Source organism: Pungitius pungitius, chromosome 6, assembly GCF_949316345.1.
Source record: "Pungitius pungitius chromosome 6, fPunPun2.1, whole genome shotgun sequence".
NCBI classification, from domain to species: domain Eukaryota; kingdom Metazoa; phylum Chordata; class Actinopteri; order Perciformes; family Gasterosteidae; genus Pungitius; species Pungitius pungitius.
The window spans coordinates 12,931,409-12,952,978 of NC_084905.1; the positions used below are offsets into that span (position 1 = coordinate 12,931,409).

The following is a 21,570-nucleotide window of genomic DNA, read 5'->3' on the forward strand; positions in this document are numbered from 1 at the left end:
ACAACTGCGACAGAGAGAAAGGCTGCAGTGTTGTCTCTCGCTGCACTTGGTAGTTTGACGCCCCGCTCCAGGGCTGAACATCAGAGGAGCGGCTGCTGAAAAAACAGGTTGTATGGGTCCTTGCACACAGCCAGCCTGTGGTGCTGCCTGAAGGACTGCCATGGAAACAAGGAGTGTGACAGGCTCTGGGGGGATCCGCCACAGCTGCAGGCACTTCCTTTTTGACAGCCTGATGAAGACATCACTGCCATAGCATGCACAACAACAACAACTAGTCTAAAAAAAATAAAAAATGTTATCAGACAATGTTAACTGCTGTGTGACTCAAATGATCATTAGCAAGCTTGTAAAACATCCATGGATTGTCCCCACTGCATAGGGGGACCATATTGCAGTGACTTTCTCTGCTGAGATTTGTACCCTTCCCAGGAGAAAAGACGTTGATGAACAATTCCCTAAATATCATTACACCAGTTTCTAAAAAAACAAACGTGTGCGTGCAACATATGTATGTGTGAGTAGGGAGCAGAAGTGTGCATTGGTGCATGCACAGCCGAATCAACAATTGTTGTAACCCTGTCAAACTCTTTTGTATGATCCGCTGAATATGAATGAACATCCAAGCCCGTGACCTCAGGTCCACACACCCAACGATGTGACAGCTTGAAGGCAGGCAACCGTACTCCCATACGACCTATCGTAATAACCCTTGCAGCGTTTCAGCGTCTCAGTGATATGTCTGACGTTAGATGTCCCGATGCTGCAATTTCAATGTTTGCTAAAATGTCGATAAGTTCCCTGGGAATATTGCTTGATTGCTTTCAACTCTTGGGGACACTTCATCGGGTCTTCCCAGAGATCTCCTTGTACGCAGCACACCTCCCTCCCTGGCTTTGCCCTCCTCCCAGCACAGTCAAAACCAGTCCCCAAGCCCCGGTGAGCCAGAATGTACGAGGGTTTCAGCCAGTGTGTGGGATTTAGCTCGTCAGAAGCTCAGGGTCACCTCCACACCCTCTCACTTTGAAATGGACCCCTGGTGGCAGATCCTGGGAGAGTCCAGTGATGTCTCTATCAGGCTGTCAAAAGAGATAGCCCGGGGCTTCACCAGGTCCCCCTGAGCCAATCAAACTCTACACAAAGCACAGATGGATGCTCTTTCACCAGCGTGCTACTGCTGAGGGGGGGGGGGGCAGCCACAATGCTCATTCCCCTAATCAGTTAGAACAAACTCCCATTGGAGGGGTCCAAGACTCAGTTCAGCCCAACTTTGGTTGCTACTTTGAAAATTTAAAAAGAGAGCATTTTCCATTCGTCTATCAGAGAGATCCTTCCTCTTATGTAGAATACTGCAGCTAATATAGCTAGTTTCCACTTTTATCTCTCACAAAGGCATTCGTGGGAGGATAAAAAATAAAAAATAAATCCAAAATGCACAAAAATGTCTGTAATATATTTTTTGCATGTAAACTAAATGTGGATTAGAAGAATGATTTACCACACGCTCTTCTTGGAAAACGTATTGTAGGGAGACAGATAAAAAAAAGAAAAAATGTGTGTGTTTTTAACCATTGGATGGGCCAGGTGATTTTGGTGGAAATATAAAGCACTTAGTGCTGAGGATGGAGAGAGTACTCTCTGGGAGATGAGCTCTTTCTCTCTCATCTGGACCCTGTTATTGTGAGAAGGCAACAAAGCAATGCATTAGGAAGCACACTGGAGCTCCACAGCTTTGATGTGAGCTCGGTAACCAAGGCACAGCGGTGGCCGGTGTGTGAGCTCTGTTCCAATGGCTGTGTTGTGTAATCAGATGTGTTTACTGTGTATTCAAGTAAAGAAGTGGTGTAATCCATCCTCACTAGAGTGCAGATATTGAAAAAAATACAGGCAAAAACAAGGGCTAAAACTGATCAAGATTCTTTATTTAGGATTCCTGCAAATTCTCCATTTGATGAAGCAGATACTGAGTCAAATTAAAACTTGAATTAATACAGTAACATGAGTCAGGTGGAAATAAAACAAACGCACTATATAAATATATATTTGTTATAAAATAGGAATGCTGACCGAATTATATTATACACTCTTTTAATCCATAGCACAAAAAGAATAGCATTCAGTCCTATTATATTAAATGTGCGAGAAAACAAAACGTTATTTTGGTTATAACTTAAGACTCTTTTGCGATAACAATACTTGAAGATACTGAAGATGAAACTATTTCCATGATTTGATTTCCATAAATGGTTGAGCCTGTATTAAATTAACTGTAAAGTAAAAAACGAAACATGAGAAAGAACCTAAACTGGAAGCCTAAGGTAAGGCAGACCCGACCATTTCCATTCCTTCTCTAAATTATATCCAAAGATGAAGGCTGAGTCTTGCGGCGCTGTCTTTTCTTTACCTCCAGGCTCGTGATTGACAGCGCCATGTGCTGCCCTCCGAGCTGCTGCAGTTCACCGCCTCTGTCGGGGGGGGTGGCAAACACACAGGCCAGAGAGCGGCTGGCTCTCAGTGGGGGGAGGGGTGGGGGGGGTGAGGATGGCGCGGAGGGGCGCACACGGGGTCATGGGCCACGCTGGCACTGGAGCATTGTTGTCAGGTGGACGGCGCTCGTGGAGTATTCAAAAAGGAGACCAGCCTTTCATCCACCAACGCTCACTTTTTCTTCCGCGGCTGGCTCTGGCTGGTGGGCGCCCTGAGCGCGCTGCGCTGCACCTGTAAAAACAAACAGGAGTTTGGTCGGAGGCAGGTAATCCGAGCTCAGTGGAGCGCACGGTAATGGCTCCCTGGAGGAGAGTGGTGCAGGGGGGGAAAGCGAGGCGGGCTCGGCTGTAATGAATCATTTTTTAAACACAGGAGCAGAGGGGATTAATCACAGGGAGGAAGGATTTGAGGAGTCAAGGGTTCCGTACCAGCGTACGCCCCCCTCATTCTGCACCACATTCACAATATTAGAAACAGAAATCAACTGCTGGGATGACCTGCCAGGCCAGTGAGGGAGTTGCAAACTGCATAATCATTCACTTCAAGTTCTGTCCGCTAAAGAAACTTTGTTCATGCCTGAGAATAGTACTGCATTAGAAACCAACATCAGTCGACGTGTAACTTTCTTTGCTCCTTTACAGCCCCTTGGTGTGACTTGGGTTTTTTTTCTTTTGGAGGAACACAAGACCCGGAATATGACAACTGAACTGAAACCATGATTTTTTTTCTGATCGCTACATGTGTGGAATTTTGCTTTTAGTATGTATTTTTCTAGGAATGCCTTGATGTTTGATGACAAACAAAATAAATTTATGTTGTAAAAACAAGTTTTCTTTGACATGAAATGTTTTTATTCACTGTCCATTTCCCCCCATAATCCAAACAGCACTCATTATAGGTTAAACTGAAAAGGAGAAGAACTGGAGTTAGAGAACTTGCTTTTGAAGCATGCTTGCTGAGCTGCAACAATACGGTAAATCTGTTGAATAAAGGTAAGAAGTATATGCTAATTAGTTGGTCTCCATTATTAGAAAGGGAGATGGAATGTGGGAACAAAGTGACTGCCTCATGCATCAGAACATGAAACTGTCCTCAGAACTGACAGATGCTTCTTATTTCGGGACAGACACATTGTTGTCAGAAGTCCCCGTTTGAGGCCGACTTTGTAGATGTGCACAGGCACTAATTGCCAAGTCACATTTGCAAGAAAGACAGGAGTCAATTTTCAGCTTTTGTGGTGTTTTTGTTGCCACACCTATCTGAGGATTGAAGTTCTAAGTCAACAAAAACAAAATATGTGGTCTATTGTTTTGAGTCTCCTGAGTATATGATGTTAAGGTTATTTTTCACAGGACATAATGAAACGTGCTTATGATTAATCTTAAGGGTGTTTTGTTTTTTTTATGATTGGAGCTATTTTCGAGATGTAGTTTCTCCTTTAAACCAGGCTAAAAAGTATTGTTTCCATGAGATTTAAAAGTGAGTCATTTTCAAAGCTCAAACATTGTATCCCAATGGGAAAGAAGACATACAAAGGATCCTGAATCAAAAATGTATTCAGCACCTTGTTTTGCCAACTCAGTCAGCCAAATCTCAAACAACACAGGCTCCCTCCAACATCACAGAGACGTGTGCAATGGCTTTCTGCAGGAGGACATCAAGGATGCAGCAGGGAAACAGACTGGGGTGAGAGTGTCTTTCCAGATCCAGACTGTCAGGATTTCTCGCTGAATTCAGTCTGGCGAGTTACCTGGGAGATGAAGGCACCGTGTGGCACTTCATTTCCTGGCTGAGCAGAACTCCAAGTCAGAGAGCGGCTCTCACCCGGCACCACTTACAAGACCCTGACAGCTCTGCTCAGCTCTGTGATGTAAATGCAAATGACATATCAGCCGTGGCTAATATGTAACCACATATGGCACCCAGCAAGAGGACTGGGGCTCGCGACTACATTAATTGACTCCACCACCCTGAAGTGACTGAGGCCACATCAGAGTTTCGCTGCTGACACAACAGTCAGCGACGTCAGGAGTCCTCTGCCAGCCCTCGGCCAATCACCAACTTTAATGTCACGCCGCTTCAATCGGTCGGACAAAATTGCTAATAACGGATGAGGCTGCAGCGATATTGCTGAGGACAGATCTGAGCGTCTCCTCACTCAGGCAATATGGCAACTACACGGAGCTGCGCTGAGGAATAATTGGGCCGGGGCTGCTTTAAAGGAGAGAGTCCATTAATAATCAAACAAAGCCAGAGGATACATATCTGCAACACTTGGGAATTCTGGTACAGCAAATAATGCAGACGTCTTGAGGGAATTCTTTCCCTATCTGTATGTAAAATTGGACCCTTACCTTTTGAACATCAGAAGGCACCCTCTTGAGGAAATCCAGTATTTCATTATTGTCAATAGTGTATGGGTTGCGCAGCTTCTTGGTAAATTTGTTAACGCCTGTGAAAACAAGGACACATTAATAAATAAAGGTGTCATACCAAGCAGCATACTTTACAGTGCACAAAATGAAATAATAAAAAGAGTTGTCTAACCCCATCTGGGGTCTCTACAGTATAGAGTTCCCAGCGGTATATCAGTAACTTCATTATATGATGCGGTTTCAATTGATTCCCTTTAGCTGGAATGAATTTAAGCCAGACCGAGGCGATGGAGAAAAGCTAAAGCAATACGTAATCAATTAAAGCAGATGAATAATGATAGGAATTGAAAATAAGTCCCGGTCATCTATTAAAACTTTTCCTCACTTTTGTTTGCTTCAACTTGAGCCTTTCCAGCATATCTATATTTACTTTGCACATGGCTGCATACCACAGAAAGAAAAAAAAAAAACAATACATCTGGGGGCCTGTAATAGGAGCATTATATTCTCAGCTTGGTACTGCCTGTACCTCAACATGCAGACAAAGAACCTAAGGACTTAAATATGTGCAAGCAACTTGAAAGACTTGCCTTGCAACCACAGAGATGGGGGTTAACTGGGGAGGCAGAGGAATGTCTAAGACTGTGTTTTTTGTTTGATATGATGGTTTTTCGGTATTGATTGTGTTGAAGGCAGTGTGGAAGTATAGTGGTTGTGGGCTTTCAGCTGGAGGAGGAGAGCCTGTTAAGGGCAGTGTATCTCCCTGACCACTGAGATGACTGTCTATTCTGTAGGACTACAGCAGATAATGAGAGGCTAGACCAGAAGCCCACAGACTGCCCAAGGACATCATGTATTATATACAGCATGCTACTCTATCGCTGCTTTGTTTTCACACAAACCTTAGGCCTCGCCTCTGCTGCATCAGCCCACACTGAGCGGTGCAAACCTCTGCAGCTGTCTGATCTCTGTGCATCTGCAGAGGTGTAGGCATTGGCAGGGTTCCGAGACTACTGTACACGTTTAAATTGTGGATATAACCGTTGTGTTTTACAACTACGGCATGCTGTTTTAGTCACAGTAATGACAGCTCTAAATAGTGGGAGTTTGTAAGCTCTACGTATCCGCACAATATAGATTTTTATTGCACAAACAATTATGACCATTTCTCTTTTGTACCATTTAAAGATTTTAAAGTGTGTTTGTTAGATGTAGAACTTACCCCATGTCAGCACAATGTATCGCAGTGGGATGAAATACAGCAGCACAGTTGCCACAAATAGCATCAAGCAGGAGAGGCACGACAAAAAAGGGACGGACCAGTTGAAGATGCTAGAAAATAAATATTGTGTCAGATTAAATTGAAGCTCCATAAAGAAATTGTTATAGTTAATATATTCTGCAGGGATGAACGTTAAATGGACAAATTACTTCTTGATTCGCTCTCCGATGTTTGCAATTTCCTCCAAAACGTTCTGGACAACCAGCACTACTTCCTGCACCATATATATCTTATCCATCAAACCCTTTTTTCCAGGTTCCTAAAAAAGAAACAAAAAAATAAATAAATGCACAGACACTGATGAGGTACACTGCATGGCAATTGTTGGCCAGGGTAGACAAAGAGCAGTTTATCTCTACCGTGCTATTATGTGTGATTTATCTATTGAATGGCCCGTAATGAGCAAACACTACACAGCTTCAGAATATGCTTTGGAAGATGAGACGGACTCAGCGCTCCGAAGCGGTTATGTGGATGCCTGAGAGATTTCAGCTTTTGTCCGCCACACACAATAGAGCTGTTGCACAAGTGCACCACAATCAAGACTCTGGTAGGTGAAAAGTACACAAAATGGCCTTCCGCAATCAGCCGGAATAGACAACTTCAAGTGCGGGGGCTTCGCAACTTAGGAAAGGGACAAGTTTGAACATGTTTTTACAAATCTGTCAGGTTAGGCTTCCTGACCTACTCTAACACGTTCTCCGCTCGAGAAAAACACTTAGAAGGACGCTTGGCTGCGTTCACTCCTTTCACCGGCACTTATTCTTATCTATTGTCTACGCGTCAAACTGACACTGCACATTAGGTACGATTTGCTTTTAATGCACTGATATAATATTGACTGATTCTGGCAAAGAAATGAATCCACATGCGAGGGGGTTGGAGTGGTCGCTCGAAATAAAAAAAATAAAATGTGATCCCATCAGGGCTAGAAATAACAACTGGTGTGAAGCCTTCCAAAAGCGCAGGAGTCACTAGAGACAACACAAGTAACACAAGCTAAAAAGAGCCGAGAAGCCTCACATCAAAAGGACCAAATAATGACAGGAATGATGACAGAGGGCGGGAGAGGAAGAAGGGGAATGAGAGCGTATGGGGGAGGGCGCTCTGATGGACCGAGCAGGATGTCTATATGTTTACGTTACAAGCCACGGCCTGTGTGCATTGACAGGGTCCAGACAAGATGCCTCTATCAGAGCTTCACGAGAGAGCCCCTGGGAGCCTGCTGTCTGCCAGCGCGTAGAGACTTCCAACTGCCGGCCCACTCTTCTCCACCAAAGGCGCAGGAAGAGAGCAATTCCCACACTAGCAGAGCCTCCCCCACTGGGCCCGGGTCTGGAGAGAGACACCAGAGTCTCAGCACTGTCCAAAAAAGGAAAAACTATCACAAATATGCTTTTCTTTGAGATTAACATCTCATGGTCTCATCATGGGGAAAGAGGACTATCTGTGTTCATGCATCATCCTTCTCCCCTCCACTGGGTGGTGGTGGTGGTGGTGGTGGGGGCCGAGCGAACCTTCATGCGTGTCCTTTACTCCACATCAGGTGTTAATTGAGCTCTCTATTCTCGATTTATTTTAAAAGCGTGGCGCAGTGGTGGAATCTGCTAAAAGCCATTACAATGTGGGCAGTGAGCACCTGATGGATGCAGAGAGCCTCGCATTGACAGATGATATCTCTCTGGATATTAAGCCTCATCAGTTCGGCTCACATTCCTTTCCATTTAAAGTTGTTTAAGCGAACCAATTACGCAATTTAGAATTTCTACCTAATGAGAGATACGAAGCATTATTTAACTCCGCTGGAGACACGCGCAAAGTACATTTAGCCAGAAACACAGGTCCAGCTAGAAAAAACAGACACGATATTGGCTTTCATTTCTTAAGGAAGAAGATACAAATAGACGTTCTCTGAAGCATCGGCAGGCAAAGAATGCTCTCGTGATTATCATTATTCATGTGCTTTAAGATTCTTGAAGTCTGCCATCTCCTTAGCGACCGAAACTGGAGTCCTTCCTACATTAATCATTTGATAATATTCGTCCTTCTTTGTTCATGTTTCTTTCAGCATGCACATGAGTGCTGAGAAAACAAAAATTAGAAAAAAGAAATCTCCTTCTGAAATGGAAAGGATGGGTAAAGTGGGGATGGACTAAATGAATCCTAAATGTCTTCTGATTAGAAAACCTGTGTGAAATCATATTCTCATTTCCAATAAAATTGTAAAAAGCTTGCTTTTAAGGTGCGGTAATGGAGAACCAATTTGATCTTTTGCACAAAAGTAAACATACTCTCACAGACGAGTAGTCTGTTATCAAAGGCTCAAAAAGGCTCATTTTGCATCATTCTAATTAGAATAAACTATGCCAAATTTGAATTCTAAGACGGGATTTCTTTTTTGAGAAAGATAACAAGTGCATCTAAATGAAAAACACCTGTGTTCCAGGAAAATTATATCATATGGAGATGAAGAAAGCCAACAACAATTTGCAGAGATAAAACGGAGAAAAGGCTTTAATGTGCTGCCGGGTGCGAGTGAGGTAGCGCCCGTAACGCGCCACAGATCACCACACAAGCAGCCTGTCACACCACTGTGCTCAAGGAGACCCAGCCGGACTATCGGGTAAGAGATGGAGTAACCCTCTGGCCCAGTCTAGCGCCCCCCACAATCACCTCCTCACCCTCCTCCCCAACTCCCCTGGGCGAGGCACTGGGAGCAAGTCAAACCCATACCAGCTGGAGGGGGGGGAGCAATGAAAGGGCCGTTTCATCTTCCTTTTTCATTTCTATCGGAGATCTATGGACTTGTTTTGCCTCTCTGTATCTTCATGTTATGATTAAATATTGCCTATCTGCACAATTGATACCTAAGGCCAAAGGGAAGTCACTTTGCCCACACATAATTTGTAAGCTGTCTCCTTCCCTGAGGACAGATTTGTTCACAGTCAGAGAATCTGTTCTGTATTATCCCACTGTAACGCCGCCTTGCCTTTCGTCTCTTTTTAACGTCATGCCTTCTTGCTGCTCTGTCTGAGGTTTAAATATTTCCTTCCTCGTGGGGGAAAATGGGGGGATAAAAAACATATTTGAGTGGTAATCATAACCTTCTCGGAGGGAAAAGCCTTTATTCACATATTAGAGGGGGGAAAAGGAAAAGACTTTGAAGTCATCAAATTTAACAATGATCACTCTTTAACCCCAAACATTTTTAAAGGAGACTTTGATAGGAGGGGTAAAGATACACTGCTTGATCAAGCTGCATGATATCACATTCAAGTGACAGCACGACCATAACAAGAATTTCAAAAAAGCCACTTTAAATTAAAGCTGACAGCTTAAAACAAACATGGGTGACGGCTTAATTAGTAAATAAAAGGAAATATTTAATTTCCTACAAGTGTGAAAGGGCTTATGGAAAAGCTTTCAAAAAGATTTAAGTTTGCAGATGCAGCTTATTGAAAGAATCTCAAACCTTTCTAAAGACACAGCTTTTCTACTAAAATGAATGGTAAACATTATTCTACTATACTATATATGGAGGTTTCAGGGTAAAGACAAAAGTAATAATCATTCTATATAGCTAGGATGTTCAATTCAGTGGTAATCCTGTCAGATTCAATATTCATAAATACACAGAAACTTTGGTGTCACTGCTGTTTGTTTAAGCACCAGTTCGCCTGTTCCTAGCAATGAAAGCAAGTGCGGCTTCCCACTTTGTGTGTGCAGACGTATCATGAGAGTTTCATCTGGGAATTAGCCCATCCTTTCAGACAGGATTTGGTGGATGTGCCTGTGTTTTTAAAAGAGGCTGGCTTTTTTTTTATAGCCCCAGGTCATCACAGCAGAATATATTGAGCGCATTATGGATATGAATCCTGGGCCTAGACACGCAGCACAAGGGTCATCGCTTGGAGGCTCTGCGTTAGCTCCACACTTCATTGCCATAAAGCAATAATACACATCCCTGTTAGCTCTTCTATCTTTACAGAAAACAGGGGGATGAGTGTAATTGAATATTATGTGCTGTGGGGAAGTATAATTTTCAGGCTACTTAAACATTTCCTGTTGTTTTGTTTGTCGAGAGACACGAGAGAGGCGCATTAATAAAAATGATCATTTATGATTTCTCATAAACGAACAAGTGAAAATGACTGATAACCTTTAGGGCAATGTAAAGTTTACTGCCGTGTTATTCTACTTTTTTCATTTGTTCTGGTAGTAAAAGGTCATTCTCTACACAACTAACCCATTATTCCATAATTTGGAACATAAATGAACAGACTTTTTCCTTGCAAAATCTATTGTGCTGTTTAAATGGGATTTATAGGTTTTCAAAAATATAATATCTTCCAAAAATCAAGGATTAATTTGTATAACAATAATGCAATTTGTAACTATGCAAGGCAATGGAGAAATTGTAGCGTGTTTGATTTAACCTTGGTTATTCAGTAAGAAATATTAGCAGGGTTCAAGCTTCTGATAAGTTGGAAAATGTTTTCTACACAAGCCATTGAGTAGTGTCCCTGTGAAATGCTAAAACGGTTTGTTTTTATGGTTCATCCCAAAAGATGTTTTCATGTGTATTGTGAAAACAGAGGAGCGATAACATTCCACCAAAACAAATTATCCTGTAAAATGTTAGAAAGAGACAATATAAAATACCTTCTCGTCTTCCTCTTCGTCGTCACCCATGCTCATGTTCACCTGAGAGAAAATAAAGGGTAGAGGGTGATTTCAAACGAACGGGACATGTGGGCACTGGAGCATTTTTAACAAACACCTAGTAATGAAATTTTCTTTGAGTACATTCACCCCTATTGGGAGAGGCTTGTTTCCATAGAGACTGCATCACAGGGGTGACCTCACACAAAAGGAGAGGTGAAAGAGGGTCTTCCTCACAACAGCACTGTCACACCAAAGCAATCTCATTTCTCCACAACATAAGCACACAGAAAAACAGAAAGAAAGAGGGAGAGAAAAAAAAAAACACATTTAATTTGGATGCTGTTGCCTAGATCACTTTATATCAAGTCATCCCTGACCCCAATGTGTTGCACACTATGACATTGCCTGGAAACAGAGCGGTGTCACTGCCAGCCAGAGGGTCACAGAGGGGTGGCAGTGTCTCAACACTGGATACGAGGGTGAGCCTGGGCTTTAACATTGCCCAGGGACCGCTTCTTTGCTGGCAGCCATAAACACAATCACCGGGGCCGGGGATGTTTCTTCGGGGAGGGTGTGTGAGCAGGCCAGGCCCTCGGCTAGCCGGTGAGAAGGCTTACAACGCGGTGAAATTAGGGGGGCAGTCCGAAGTGTGCAGGACATTAACCTTCACAGACATGTGGAGGGCAAACATCATGTTCATGACAGTGGAAAGAGGGGAGATCGTGGTATTTTGTGGAGAGAACTATAGTATTGTAACAGATGTTACAATACTAAATCAACAGACTATAACTAATACGCACATTTACAGGGATTACAAACAGGCTGCCGTGTGAGGGGCATTTTATAGACCATGTCTGGTATTCTACAGGTAACAGAGTTGTCAATTGACATCATTTTAAAACTGGCATTTTCCCAATGTGTGCAAACAGGATTTCATTCCAAGAGGGTTCGACTAGAGTTGAAAGGCATCTAATGAGGTGTGTGGATAAATGCTGCAGAGTCCAGAGTTGTCGTCTCTTACCAGGTCCTGGTTGGAACTGGTCGTCCCTGCAGTGAGCTGGAAGTAGTGCCAGCCAATGAGCAGAAGCAGGAACAGAGGCAGCATGAAGAGCTCCCAGTGCCACACCGTCACAAGGAAGATCTGAGGAGACAGGACATGACAGTATAACGCAAATCCCATCACACTATAGCAGGGACCTTGCTTTCAAATCCCAGCAAGCCTGTTCCCAAAACAAAATATATAATGGATTTAGCCACGTCCTGAATCTCGTGAAAAGCACTGCAGACTATAAAGCCTCGGAGATTTACAGCCGATGGCGACAGATTTTACTCTTAGTGGTTTAAAAGTAACAGACATTGAGGGACAACTTTTGATATCATGAAATCCTACTTATATACACCAATATGAGTGTGCTGGCAGAGTGCCTTACTGCGAAAAGTTTGACATGGATAGGCATAGTATGCTGTCTTTTAACTAGCACATCAAATCCTCTTAGATTCGGCTCTCTGACGAGGCGCATATGGCAACTGGAGAAGCATTTGCAACATTTACCCCCTCCATGGCGATACTGAGAAAAGCCAAGACCCCTGGTAGAAATAAGATGGATCACACTGAATGAGTAATCCCTCATAATTCTGTAAAGGAGTGGTGCTAAGCACGTTGCACAACACCCACTGCATTTCACAGCAGAGGACTAATTGGACGCCTGCATTTAAACCCATTTAGTGACAGCCTAATTAGTCTGTCTCCAACTGAAATTATCTGGAATGTGTGAGGGGGATCACACCAGCTGGTTGTAGTAGCTGGTTGACAGGGATGGAATAAAAATGCCCCCCCCCACAGAAAGTTGAATCTTAAAATCTATTATAAGTATGATTGTGTAGCAATACAATCCAAAATATGGTCCACTTGCATTTACAGCGTACATCTTTTGCAATGTACATTTTCCCTGATGCTTTATATACAATGTTCTCTATAATTAGTGCATCCTTTTGCACTTAAATTCTTTCTACTTCATATTTTTTACAAAGTTTATTTGAAATAATTAGGTAAAACTGCTAAGCTGAACCCACAAGATGACAGCACTGTGCTGTCTAGGCTCAAGTGCTTGAGGCCACTTAGACTATGAACAATATGTTCGAGTTAAGCCCAGGACAGGATGTGAACCACTGGGGCCTTCAGGCCTCAATAGCAGGTCTGTAAACAGCAGACTGCTGCTGTCAAAGCAACCGTACACTGCTCTGGGGGCCAGTCTACCTACTGCCACACTGGGCCTCGGTTCAAACAGCCACCAGGGAAACGTGAACCGTGACTAATGCAGACAACACTGTGGTCCAACTGCCCAAGGCTTCATCGCTGTACTGCCTACTGTCTCTTTATGCAACCTGGGAGACAGTTGGGGAGTCAAAGCACAACGCAGCACGACGCCAGTAACATTAGGAACAATATGTTATTCTTTTTTTTAAATTCTTTTTCACAAGAGCTCATTTGAATTACGCATGCAGCAACAAACTACAGCTGGTTGGGGATGAAAAGAGGAAAGGTAAACAATGAATATGCATGATGTGCAGAGGTGGCTGCAGCACATCTCATCTCTGTTATGAATAACCTACGTCATGTGTTGTCACCTCAGTTCCCATGAGGCGACGCGAAAGCGACGCTGCCCTCACCCCAGAGGAATTCAGCTGGCTGGTAGACAGGTAGCTTGTCATATTCCCAGTACTCTCGTAAAAAAAAGGAAAAAGAAATGGGGGGCGGGGGCTGTGCCTGGAAACTGACATGAGCCCAGCAGGAATGTTGAACCTCTTTGCCCTCCCTGCAAAAGCTTCTACATTAACCACTAAAGTCTAATTGCTTGGTCTCTGTCTTCCTGTGCAAGTCAACAGAGAGAGCCAATTCATTTCCGCCCAGGGAGCCGGCAGAGAGAATCTGTCACAGGTATTCATAATCGCCCACTAATGCAAATTTCTACTCACCGCATTCCGGCTCAGTGGACAAGATAAAAGCCTACAGAAATACAATGCCTTGTGTCTAAACTGAGTGCTTAAATGAGGGTATAAACCAAAACTGTCAGAAATATCTTCTCAATTCCTCCCTCATGGTATGTCAGCCCATGTGTTCAGGATTTACATGCTTTTTTTTAACACTAATAAAATAGATGGAGAGAAACATCTGGGAAAACCCTTTCAGATTCCTTCACTCAGGTGCACAGACTGAGACTTTGCCGTCAGACGTCCCACAGTAATGAGCAGAGGCAGGACTAAACCTATCCCTTGTCTCCCCACATTCTCCTGAGTTTCTGTGAAATGGAGCCGCAGCTAATTCCCCACTAAGTGGTTTATGTTTTATTAGCGAGCAGCTGAGTGATTAAAGGACACGTTGGACAAAGTGCAACCTCTCAGGCGTAAGTGTGAATTTGTATTAAAAAAAAGAATCTACATTTTAATTGCCATCAAAGAGGCTCCGTTTCAGTCTTGAGGGCCTAACTGCATATTTTTTCACCTGTCCAAAAAATTACGCATGACAAGTACAACTTTTTAAACACGGTCTGTTGCAGTACGAGTGGGGTAGAAAAAAATTATTTCACCAAGAGCGACAAACAAAAGCGAGGGCTGTATTAATTAATGATACACCTGAAAATTTAGGGTCACACAAAGCAGAAGTGGATAACAAATGACTTTTGTGTTAGTATTCATGTCTGGGAGAAGTTTCTCTAATGTAGGAAAACTCCCTTGACAAACCATTTAGCTGAAAAATGTCTATGATTATTCACAAGGTGCCCAGGGAGAAGAAAAAAAAAAGAATGAATTAATAAAACTATTAGCACACGGGGGAGTAGATGATGGAGATGCACTCTCCTTAGCCACCTGTAAGCGCTTCGAGAAGGGGGCAACTCTGGGCAGAGCAATTCTGCCAGTAGGGTTAAGAACAGCCTGACAGATTTGTTTTATAGTGCCATTAATATGACTCCTCTAAATGCATTCTGCGCCTTCTCATGCAGATCCCCTGGCCAGCAGAATCCAGCACCTAATAATAAAGCACTCAGCGATTAAAAGTGTGAATAAAATAACTTAAAGCTGAGCAAGCATGACAGCTCCCACCACCCACACTCTCCCGGGAGGGAGAGAAGAGATCGTAGCAGGAACAAAGGGACAAAGACATCCTCTATAAGAGTTTCTACCATCCTGTAAATTGATTAACAGCGGAGTGGGTTGCTCAGTCTATCAACCTAAACCTCGGACTGGCAGACGTCTTCCACCAGATTGCCAAATGCTCTCCTAATAACGCCACAGTGGATAACCGGCTAAAAGTACAGGCGTCACATCAGTGTAACACACACGTTACTGTTGATGAGCCCGCGTGGTGTAATGTCACAGCATAAGGACACGCAATATCATTACAAAAACAGCTGTTTGTTTAACATGGTACATTTCAAAACGCCCTTATTGTTAACACAGTGTACTATCCGAAAACAGGGAAGCTGTAATCTTGGCTGTATCTTCATTGCCGTCTTTGGTTTCACTCCATTTGGAGAGCTAAACAAAGCGAGGAGAGCGCCAGCCAGCATCATGAGGGTCAGTCATGGGGGCTGTGGACTGATGCCAGATAACATGAACATATACTAAAAGAATTTAACAAGAAGCTGCAGGGTGTGTGTGTCTTCATGTAGTTGTCTACGCATTTTTGTTTTTGTTTGTGTAAGGCAGGATCTGTGGACATGACAATGTGAATAATATATATATAAATATATTACATACATACATAAATACATACATACATACATACATACACACACTTTATAATAAGAAATTTGGTTAAAATAAAAACAAATGAATGAATTGTCTGAATCGGATGTTTTTTCGGGGTGAATTCGAGGGCAGCAATAATTAATCGGCATTACTTCCTCAATTAAAATACAAAAAAGGAGATTAATAATGGATCAAAGGCACAAGTAGCAGATCAGCTCATGCAGGTCTTTTTTTTCTTCTTCGCACCGGCTGAAACAGAGTCTGGCTGAGGGCTTATGTTGGGGACAGAAGCGGCAGGCTTTAAAGTAGCAGTAAACGCAGAGCAATGAGACATGTAATTTGTGTTGAGCTCGGGCCAGTGTGGGGACGGGCTTTCAGGGGGGTGTCGCAGGCACAGGAAGCACAGATAAGATTTCTCTCCGGGGCAGGTAGAGTGTGGGCAGCCATGGTGCTCTGAGCGAACGCTGAATAAATATTTCACATACGCTCAGCTCAAGTCGTATCTACTGGGGAGAGAAAAAAAGAGGCTATATACACCAGTAAGAGCAATAAAATGGGGAATATCATGTCCCTCTTCAGCGGGATGAAATCCTCTCTTACAGTCCTGGAGAGTATTGCGATTCACAATTCAATTTTTATGCCAAAATATGCCATTGTTTAACATTCATTCACACTGAACTTCTTTGCTTACAAAAATTCCCATAGTTTGATAGATAAACAATTCCTAATCCAAACAACGAACTGTGAAACAGATCTCTATTTCTATTTCTCTCTTGCCGTTTTCAAAACAAAAAGGCAAGCTTCTGGTTAACGCCACAGCTGGGAGGGGCGTGTGCACAGCGGCTCTCTATCGACGCACTGAGGGAGAAGAGCATTAGCATCCGCTCACAGGGCGCTGTCCCCCCGCCTGCCTGACACATGCCAGGGCCAGAGGAGCGCCAGTGCGGGGCTGGAGCGGCGGGGGAGTCAGCGGGGTGAGGGGGGGGAGGGGGCCCCGTGGTGCCTGTCAGTGCTGGCTACAATGACCCTGCACTCCAGCACTGGCCACTAGTGTTTAATCCGTGTCGGGAGCGTTAACACTGAGCGACCTCCTGGGTGACAGATCTGCCATCCGAGCCCCTCCCCCGAGGAGGTGGGGAGGGAGTGCCATTGACTCTCTCTTTCTCTCTCTCTCTCTGTGTGTGTGTGTGTCGACTCAGCTCACGTGCGCGTTAACGTGTTGGGGGCCAAGACACTCCCCCCTCCCCCCAAACACCCCACTCCAGGGTGGACAGGTCGCCGCCTCAACTGCCTGGGGAGAAGTGTCCTCTGTGACCAGGACGGTGGCGAGTTCGCTAAAGGCAGTCATTACGATATGGCCAGCACAACCGGGTTAAACACACAGCGCACGGAAAGGTTGCATGGTGGGAAGCAATGGCTGGAACCTCTACCTGTTGTGTTCACTGCAGTCGGATAATATAAACCCAAAGTTCCTTAATGCTGTCTGATAATACAAAATAAGAATGAAGACTTCTGCCTGTTTAAATTCAATAAAATGTGTTCTCAAAACCAAAATCCAAGTCCTAAAACATAGGAAAACAAAAAAAAACTATTTCCCAGCTGAAATGGAGTCAATATTAAAAGGCAGAAAACGTATTGATCCCACTAATAAGGGGACATGTTTAAAGGTTACTCGCCGCATTGCTGTTAACTGACACATAACCGTTCAGGGCAGCTGAATAATAACACTGTTAAATCAAGACGCATTGATGATCAGTTTGCAAGTGTAGTCATAGCATTTAATTATTAAAAGATCTCAGACTCAAAATTATGAATACTCACCATTGCTGTCATCATTTTTTGCTCAACTACACACATTCTCACTGCACAGTCTGTGAGAACTCCCACAGCCTCGAAGACGGAGAGCATAACCCCATGACCGAAGAAACCCACTCCTGAAAGGCCTCCAACTTTTTTCAAACGGAGAGTAAACAGATGCAGAGGAGAAACGGGGAGACGATTCACAGGCGCGCAGAGTCTCGCTTGTTCTCACAAAAGCTCGGCCGCACTGCAATGCAGTAAACCGCGAAGCTGCCGATCCGAGACTCCTCTCGTTTTCAGGGACAGCGCTAACCAGAACAATTATCAAGACCCTGATTATGGCTTTGATCTTAGCCAGGCTGGTGTGCTGGTTAATGGCCCCCGGCCGCCGTGGCTCAGCACAGGTGGCCTCCAGAGACCTCTGGAGACAGATATGACCCCGCCCTGCCCTCATCTGGGGAGACGGTGATTCCGTCGGCCCCCAAAAAGGGCCTGTTGCAGCTGCCAAGTGTGTTTACAGCTGCATCGCATCAAACATTCATCAAATGGCATCTTTACAGTGTGTGATGTGAAGCAATCAGCATTTCACAGGCTGTCAAATGATGTCTAAAGCGTTGGCTACCTGGCAATGACAAAAAGAGAAAGCGGTTCAAATACTCACATAAGGTATACAGGTTTCTTTCTAGTCCAAATCCTGACAGATGAGGTACCTCATATATTAAAATATTAATTCTACTTAAATTCTTAAAGCAATCTAATGACAGCTCAAAATCAGCTTTCAAATGTAAATTATCCCTTATTTTCTTTTACTTTCATCCATTTCATCTAAATTGTTCTCAACTTGAGACTTGTGAAACAGATTAATTTGGTTGTCTAATACACTCATTTAGCCTCTTTCTTCCCTTCTTTTTTAGTGGAAGGAACTCTCATCTCTTGGTGTGATGCACACAGTGGAGGATTTTACTCCACGTCGTTCCCACCAATGTGGAGAAGAGTAACCGATCGCCTCAGCGCCTCCATTCATGTTTCCAGCAGTGCTGTAGCTCCATCTACAGGCGCAACCCCTGTGCGCAGCCAAGAACTCTGGGTGACCCCTCTGCAGTCACTGCTGATGTATAGCACATTCATCTCGCTCAGTCTTAGCGAAAAGCACATCTAAAGGCCGTTATTTTATGAAGATTTTAGCTGTCACATTTCCTCCCTCTCAGAGAAAGGAACATACTGTTGTCAAACTCTTAAAAAACGCGGATCCCAGGCTCATTACTGTAGCATAAACAAGAGGAGGGAAAAAAAAACAAATTTGTTGTTTGTATTTCCCTTCACTGATGAAAATGTTTATGAGGATTTGCCAGAACTCGGTTTAAATGCCTAAGACAGTTTTTTTTTTTTTGTTCCATTACCCAATTAGGGAGATCTATTTTAAAACTGCTGCACTTTGGTGGGAAATCGAAGGCAACTTCTAACGGCATGGACAGTGCTGATGAGTTGCACAGTCAAAACGGGTAACCCCCTGCACTCGCAGACAGTGACGAGACCGCGAGTATTCCCTCACACAATAATTCTCCGCTGCAGCAAAAAACTAAATAGACCATCAATCTGTAAATGCTGATGTATATCTTCCTAAACAAACGGCTTCCTTTCACTCTTTGGAGAAGTTGTTTTGACAAAGAAGACTTCTCCCCCCGACCCGCCAAAAAAAAATAACTTCCCTTTCCTATTCACGTAGTTAACATGTAACACAGAAGTGATCCCTCATGCAAAAATTTGAATACCACCAACAACCAGCTCATAATGCAGACACAAATCTACATAAACAGGATACAAATGTGGACTGCATGCTGTGTGCAGGTCAGAAAAAAATGTGCCTGTGGGACTGAGTGATATAATGGCTGAGTATTCCTGGTAAAGCACTACGCGAGCATCCCGCAGTCCCAGTAGAAACCACAGCAGCGGTAATGCATTACAGGATGTGTATGGTGTAAAAGGGTAGGACCAGTCTGCCTGCTTGATAAATAATGCATTGTAATGTATATTAAAGCTAGACCCCCACCACTGCGGCGTTTCCTACCTGCATACCATGCGCTGTCTGCCACTGTGGGAGAGCAGACACTAGTGGTATAATTATGCATATCTGAGAGGCAAGCAGAGGCCATCTGTCAATGTCTGAATCAGTTACCTTATTACCACTGCCTAAAGATATAAAGATAGGAGTGGGAGCTGCTTTCATTAAGGCACATGGTGCCATGCTGCTTTAGACAGCTCCCAACACTAACTTAATTGCGAATGATGACTTGGAAGTGGAGGAGGAGGAGCAGGAGGAGGAGTGGCTGTACGCTGGCTACCATTGGAATGGGCCGGGTCTCTCCACGGGACACGGCGTTCAATGGCAATCTAGACCTCGATGTTGCTCTCTCAGACTGAAGTTCAGGAATATGCAGACATGCTAGATACTTAGAAAGAAAGAAACTTACCGACAAAAAAAAATACTACTACTTTTCACCCCATGAACCTGTGGAAGAGGCAGATTTACACTCTGGTCGGGCAATTCTCGCTCCTTTGACACTTTTGTCATTTTTGAAGCACACCTGAAAGCAGACAAAGGCGTACTCCGACTACACCGCTACGGTCTGCGTTTGAAAATATGATTCGATTCTTAGAACCGCAATTGTTTTAAAATACCAACGACAAAGCAGCTGCGGTTAATGACAAGTATCCCCATTCTATCTGACGGGGAGCACACAGCTGGCAAGAATTACACTACAACAGCAATGATGATCCTGATGAAAGTAGTGGGCGTGCAAGTCTTTTCCCTTCATTCGAAGACCTCTATTTGCGCGCTGCACTCCTAAACAGCAGGTGGAGTAGAAGTGGAAATGAAAGATTAGAGTTTGCCACCACACACTGCCATCGCCTGCGGAGGATCTAATTATAGGTGGAAGAAGATGGCCCCGTCCCGCTGACCTGTCACCCGTCAGCCCGCCTGTGCTCCCGCTCTCCTGCCCACAAGCCTCTCGCTATCTGCCTTTGTAGACCGCGCCCTTGCTCGACTTGTCTTCCTCGTTCTCTCCTCCAACTTTCTTTCTCAGATAGTAGCCCGCCTCGCACTATATCCTCATACGATGGGCTGCATTGTTCTCGGTCTTCCTGTCTGTGTGTCCGCCTGATCGTCTCTGTTCCTTTGCTGTTCTAAAGGCTGTGATACATTGAGCCTGGCCATTGCCTGGGGGGATTTGCACCTCCGGATCAGTGGGAAGAGCTCACAGAATACACCAGGTATGAATTGCATGTCATTCTGAGACGGCGCAGACAGAAGAAAGGCGGTGGAAGGAGAGTTCTTTACACACCCTGTCTGTGACCGCTTCCTCACCCTGACACGGTGCTGTCAGGGCTTTATTGGCAAGTGTACACTCTTAATCATGACATTACATGTGCTGTACTGAGGGGGATTCACGGGGTGATTTAAGATTATTTAAGCTTAGGACCTTAGATCATATACCCTCATTAAAAAGAGCTAAACAGAGACATTTAAACAAGGTTCAAATCTCGGAGGTGGACTGTCACTTTTCCACCCAAGGAAGCTGAGACTGTGATCCTCCTTACACCATCCCCCGGGCTAGGAGGCTTTGCTAAGAAGTCAGATGTACAAACGTGCAAACCCCACCCCTTCAAATACACTCTAATGTCATCAGAAGTGAAGCAAAGCCAAGTGGGGTTTGATTTAAAGGATAGAGCACGTCCATCGCATGCGGATGGGATGAAAACCGACGGCAGACATTGTTTTTCATGGGAAAAAAGACTGTGAGAGAGAAAATGACTAAACCAAAGATTTTCCCCCCAAATGTAATTCACATAAAATGAAAAAGAGTTAAAACTGGACCTCGGTGCGATGGGACAAAACTTTTTTGCCGCAAGGCTTGAATAAGAGATCATTAACGTTAGACAATGACTTACCAGAAAGGCTATTAGACTCCGTTGCGTGCTCTCCCATTGGAAACAGCTTTTAATGTACTGTAACGTGTACAGAACTGCTGTGCTGATATTTCGAACCCGGTTTATATTCCTGGCAAGAACCTAATGGGAAATAATTGGAACAAAACACCGGTGAGTATCATTTGATGCTGGACATAATGTTTCTCACTTTGCAATGAGGTTCATTGAGCTCTACAATCTCATATTGGCTACTTGTGAAATTAGATGTCCAAAGCACATTAAAGA

The 21,570-nt window shown here is 44.0% G+C and overlaps 1 protein-coding gene across 3 annotated transcripts in view; it reads right to left on the reverse strand.

Moving 5' to 3' along the window:
• Positions 1–1,914: 1,914 nt before the first annotated feature.
• mctp2a (multiple C2 domains, transmembrane 2a) overlaps positions 1,915–21,570 on the reverse strand; it is a 31,256-nt gene continuing 11,600 nt past the window's right edge. For all 3 annotated transcript variants that reach the window (XM_037452547.2, XM_037452545.2, XM_037452546.2), the window contains 7 exons: positions 21,307–21,426; positions 11,828–11,947; positions 10,804–10,845; positions 6,291–6,400; positions 6,082–6,191; positions 4,839–4,936; positions 1,915–2,715 (listed from right to left, as the gene is read on the reverse strand). In XM_037452547.2, coding sequence (XP_037308444.2) covers positions 2,656–2,715; positions 4,839–4,936; positions 6,082–6,191; positions 6,291–6,400; positions 10,804–10,845; positions 11,828–11,947; positions 21,307–21,426 — 660 coding nt within the window. In that variant the 3' untranslated portion in view covers positions 1,915–2,655. The remainder of the gene's footprint in view (positions 2,716–4,838; positions 4,937–6,081; positions 6,192–6,290; positions 6,401–10,803; positions 10,846–11,827; positions 11,948–21,306; positions 21,427–21,570) is intronic.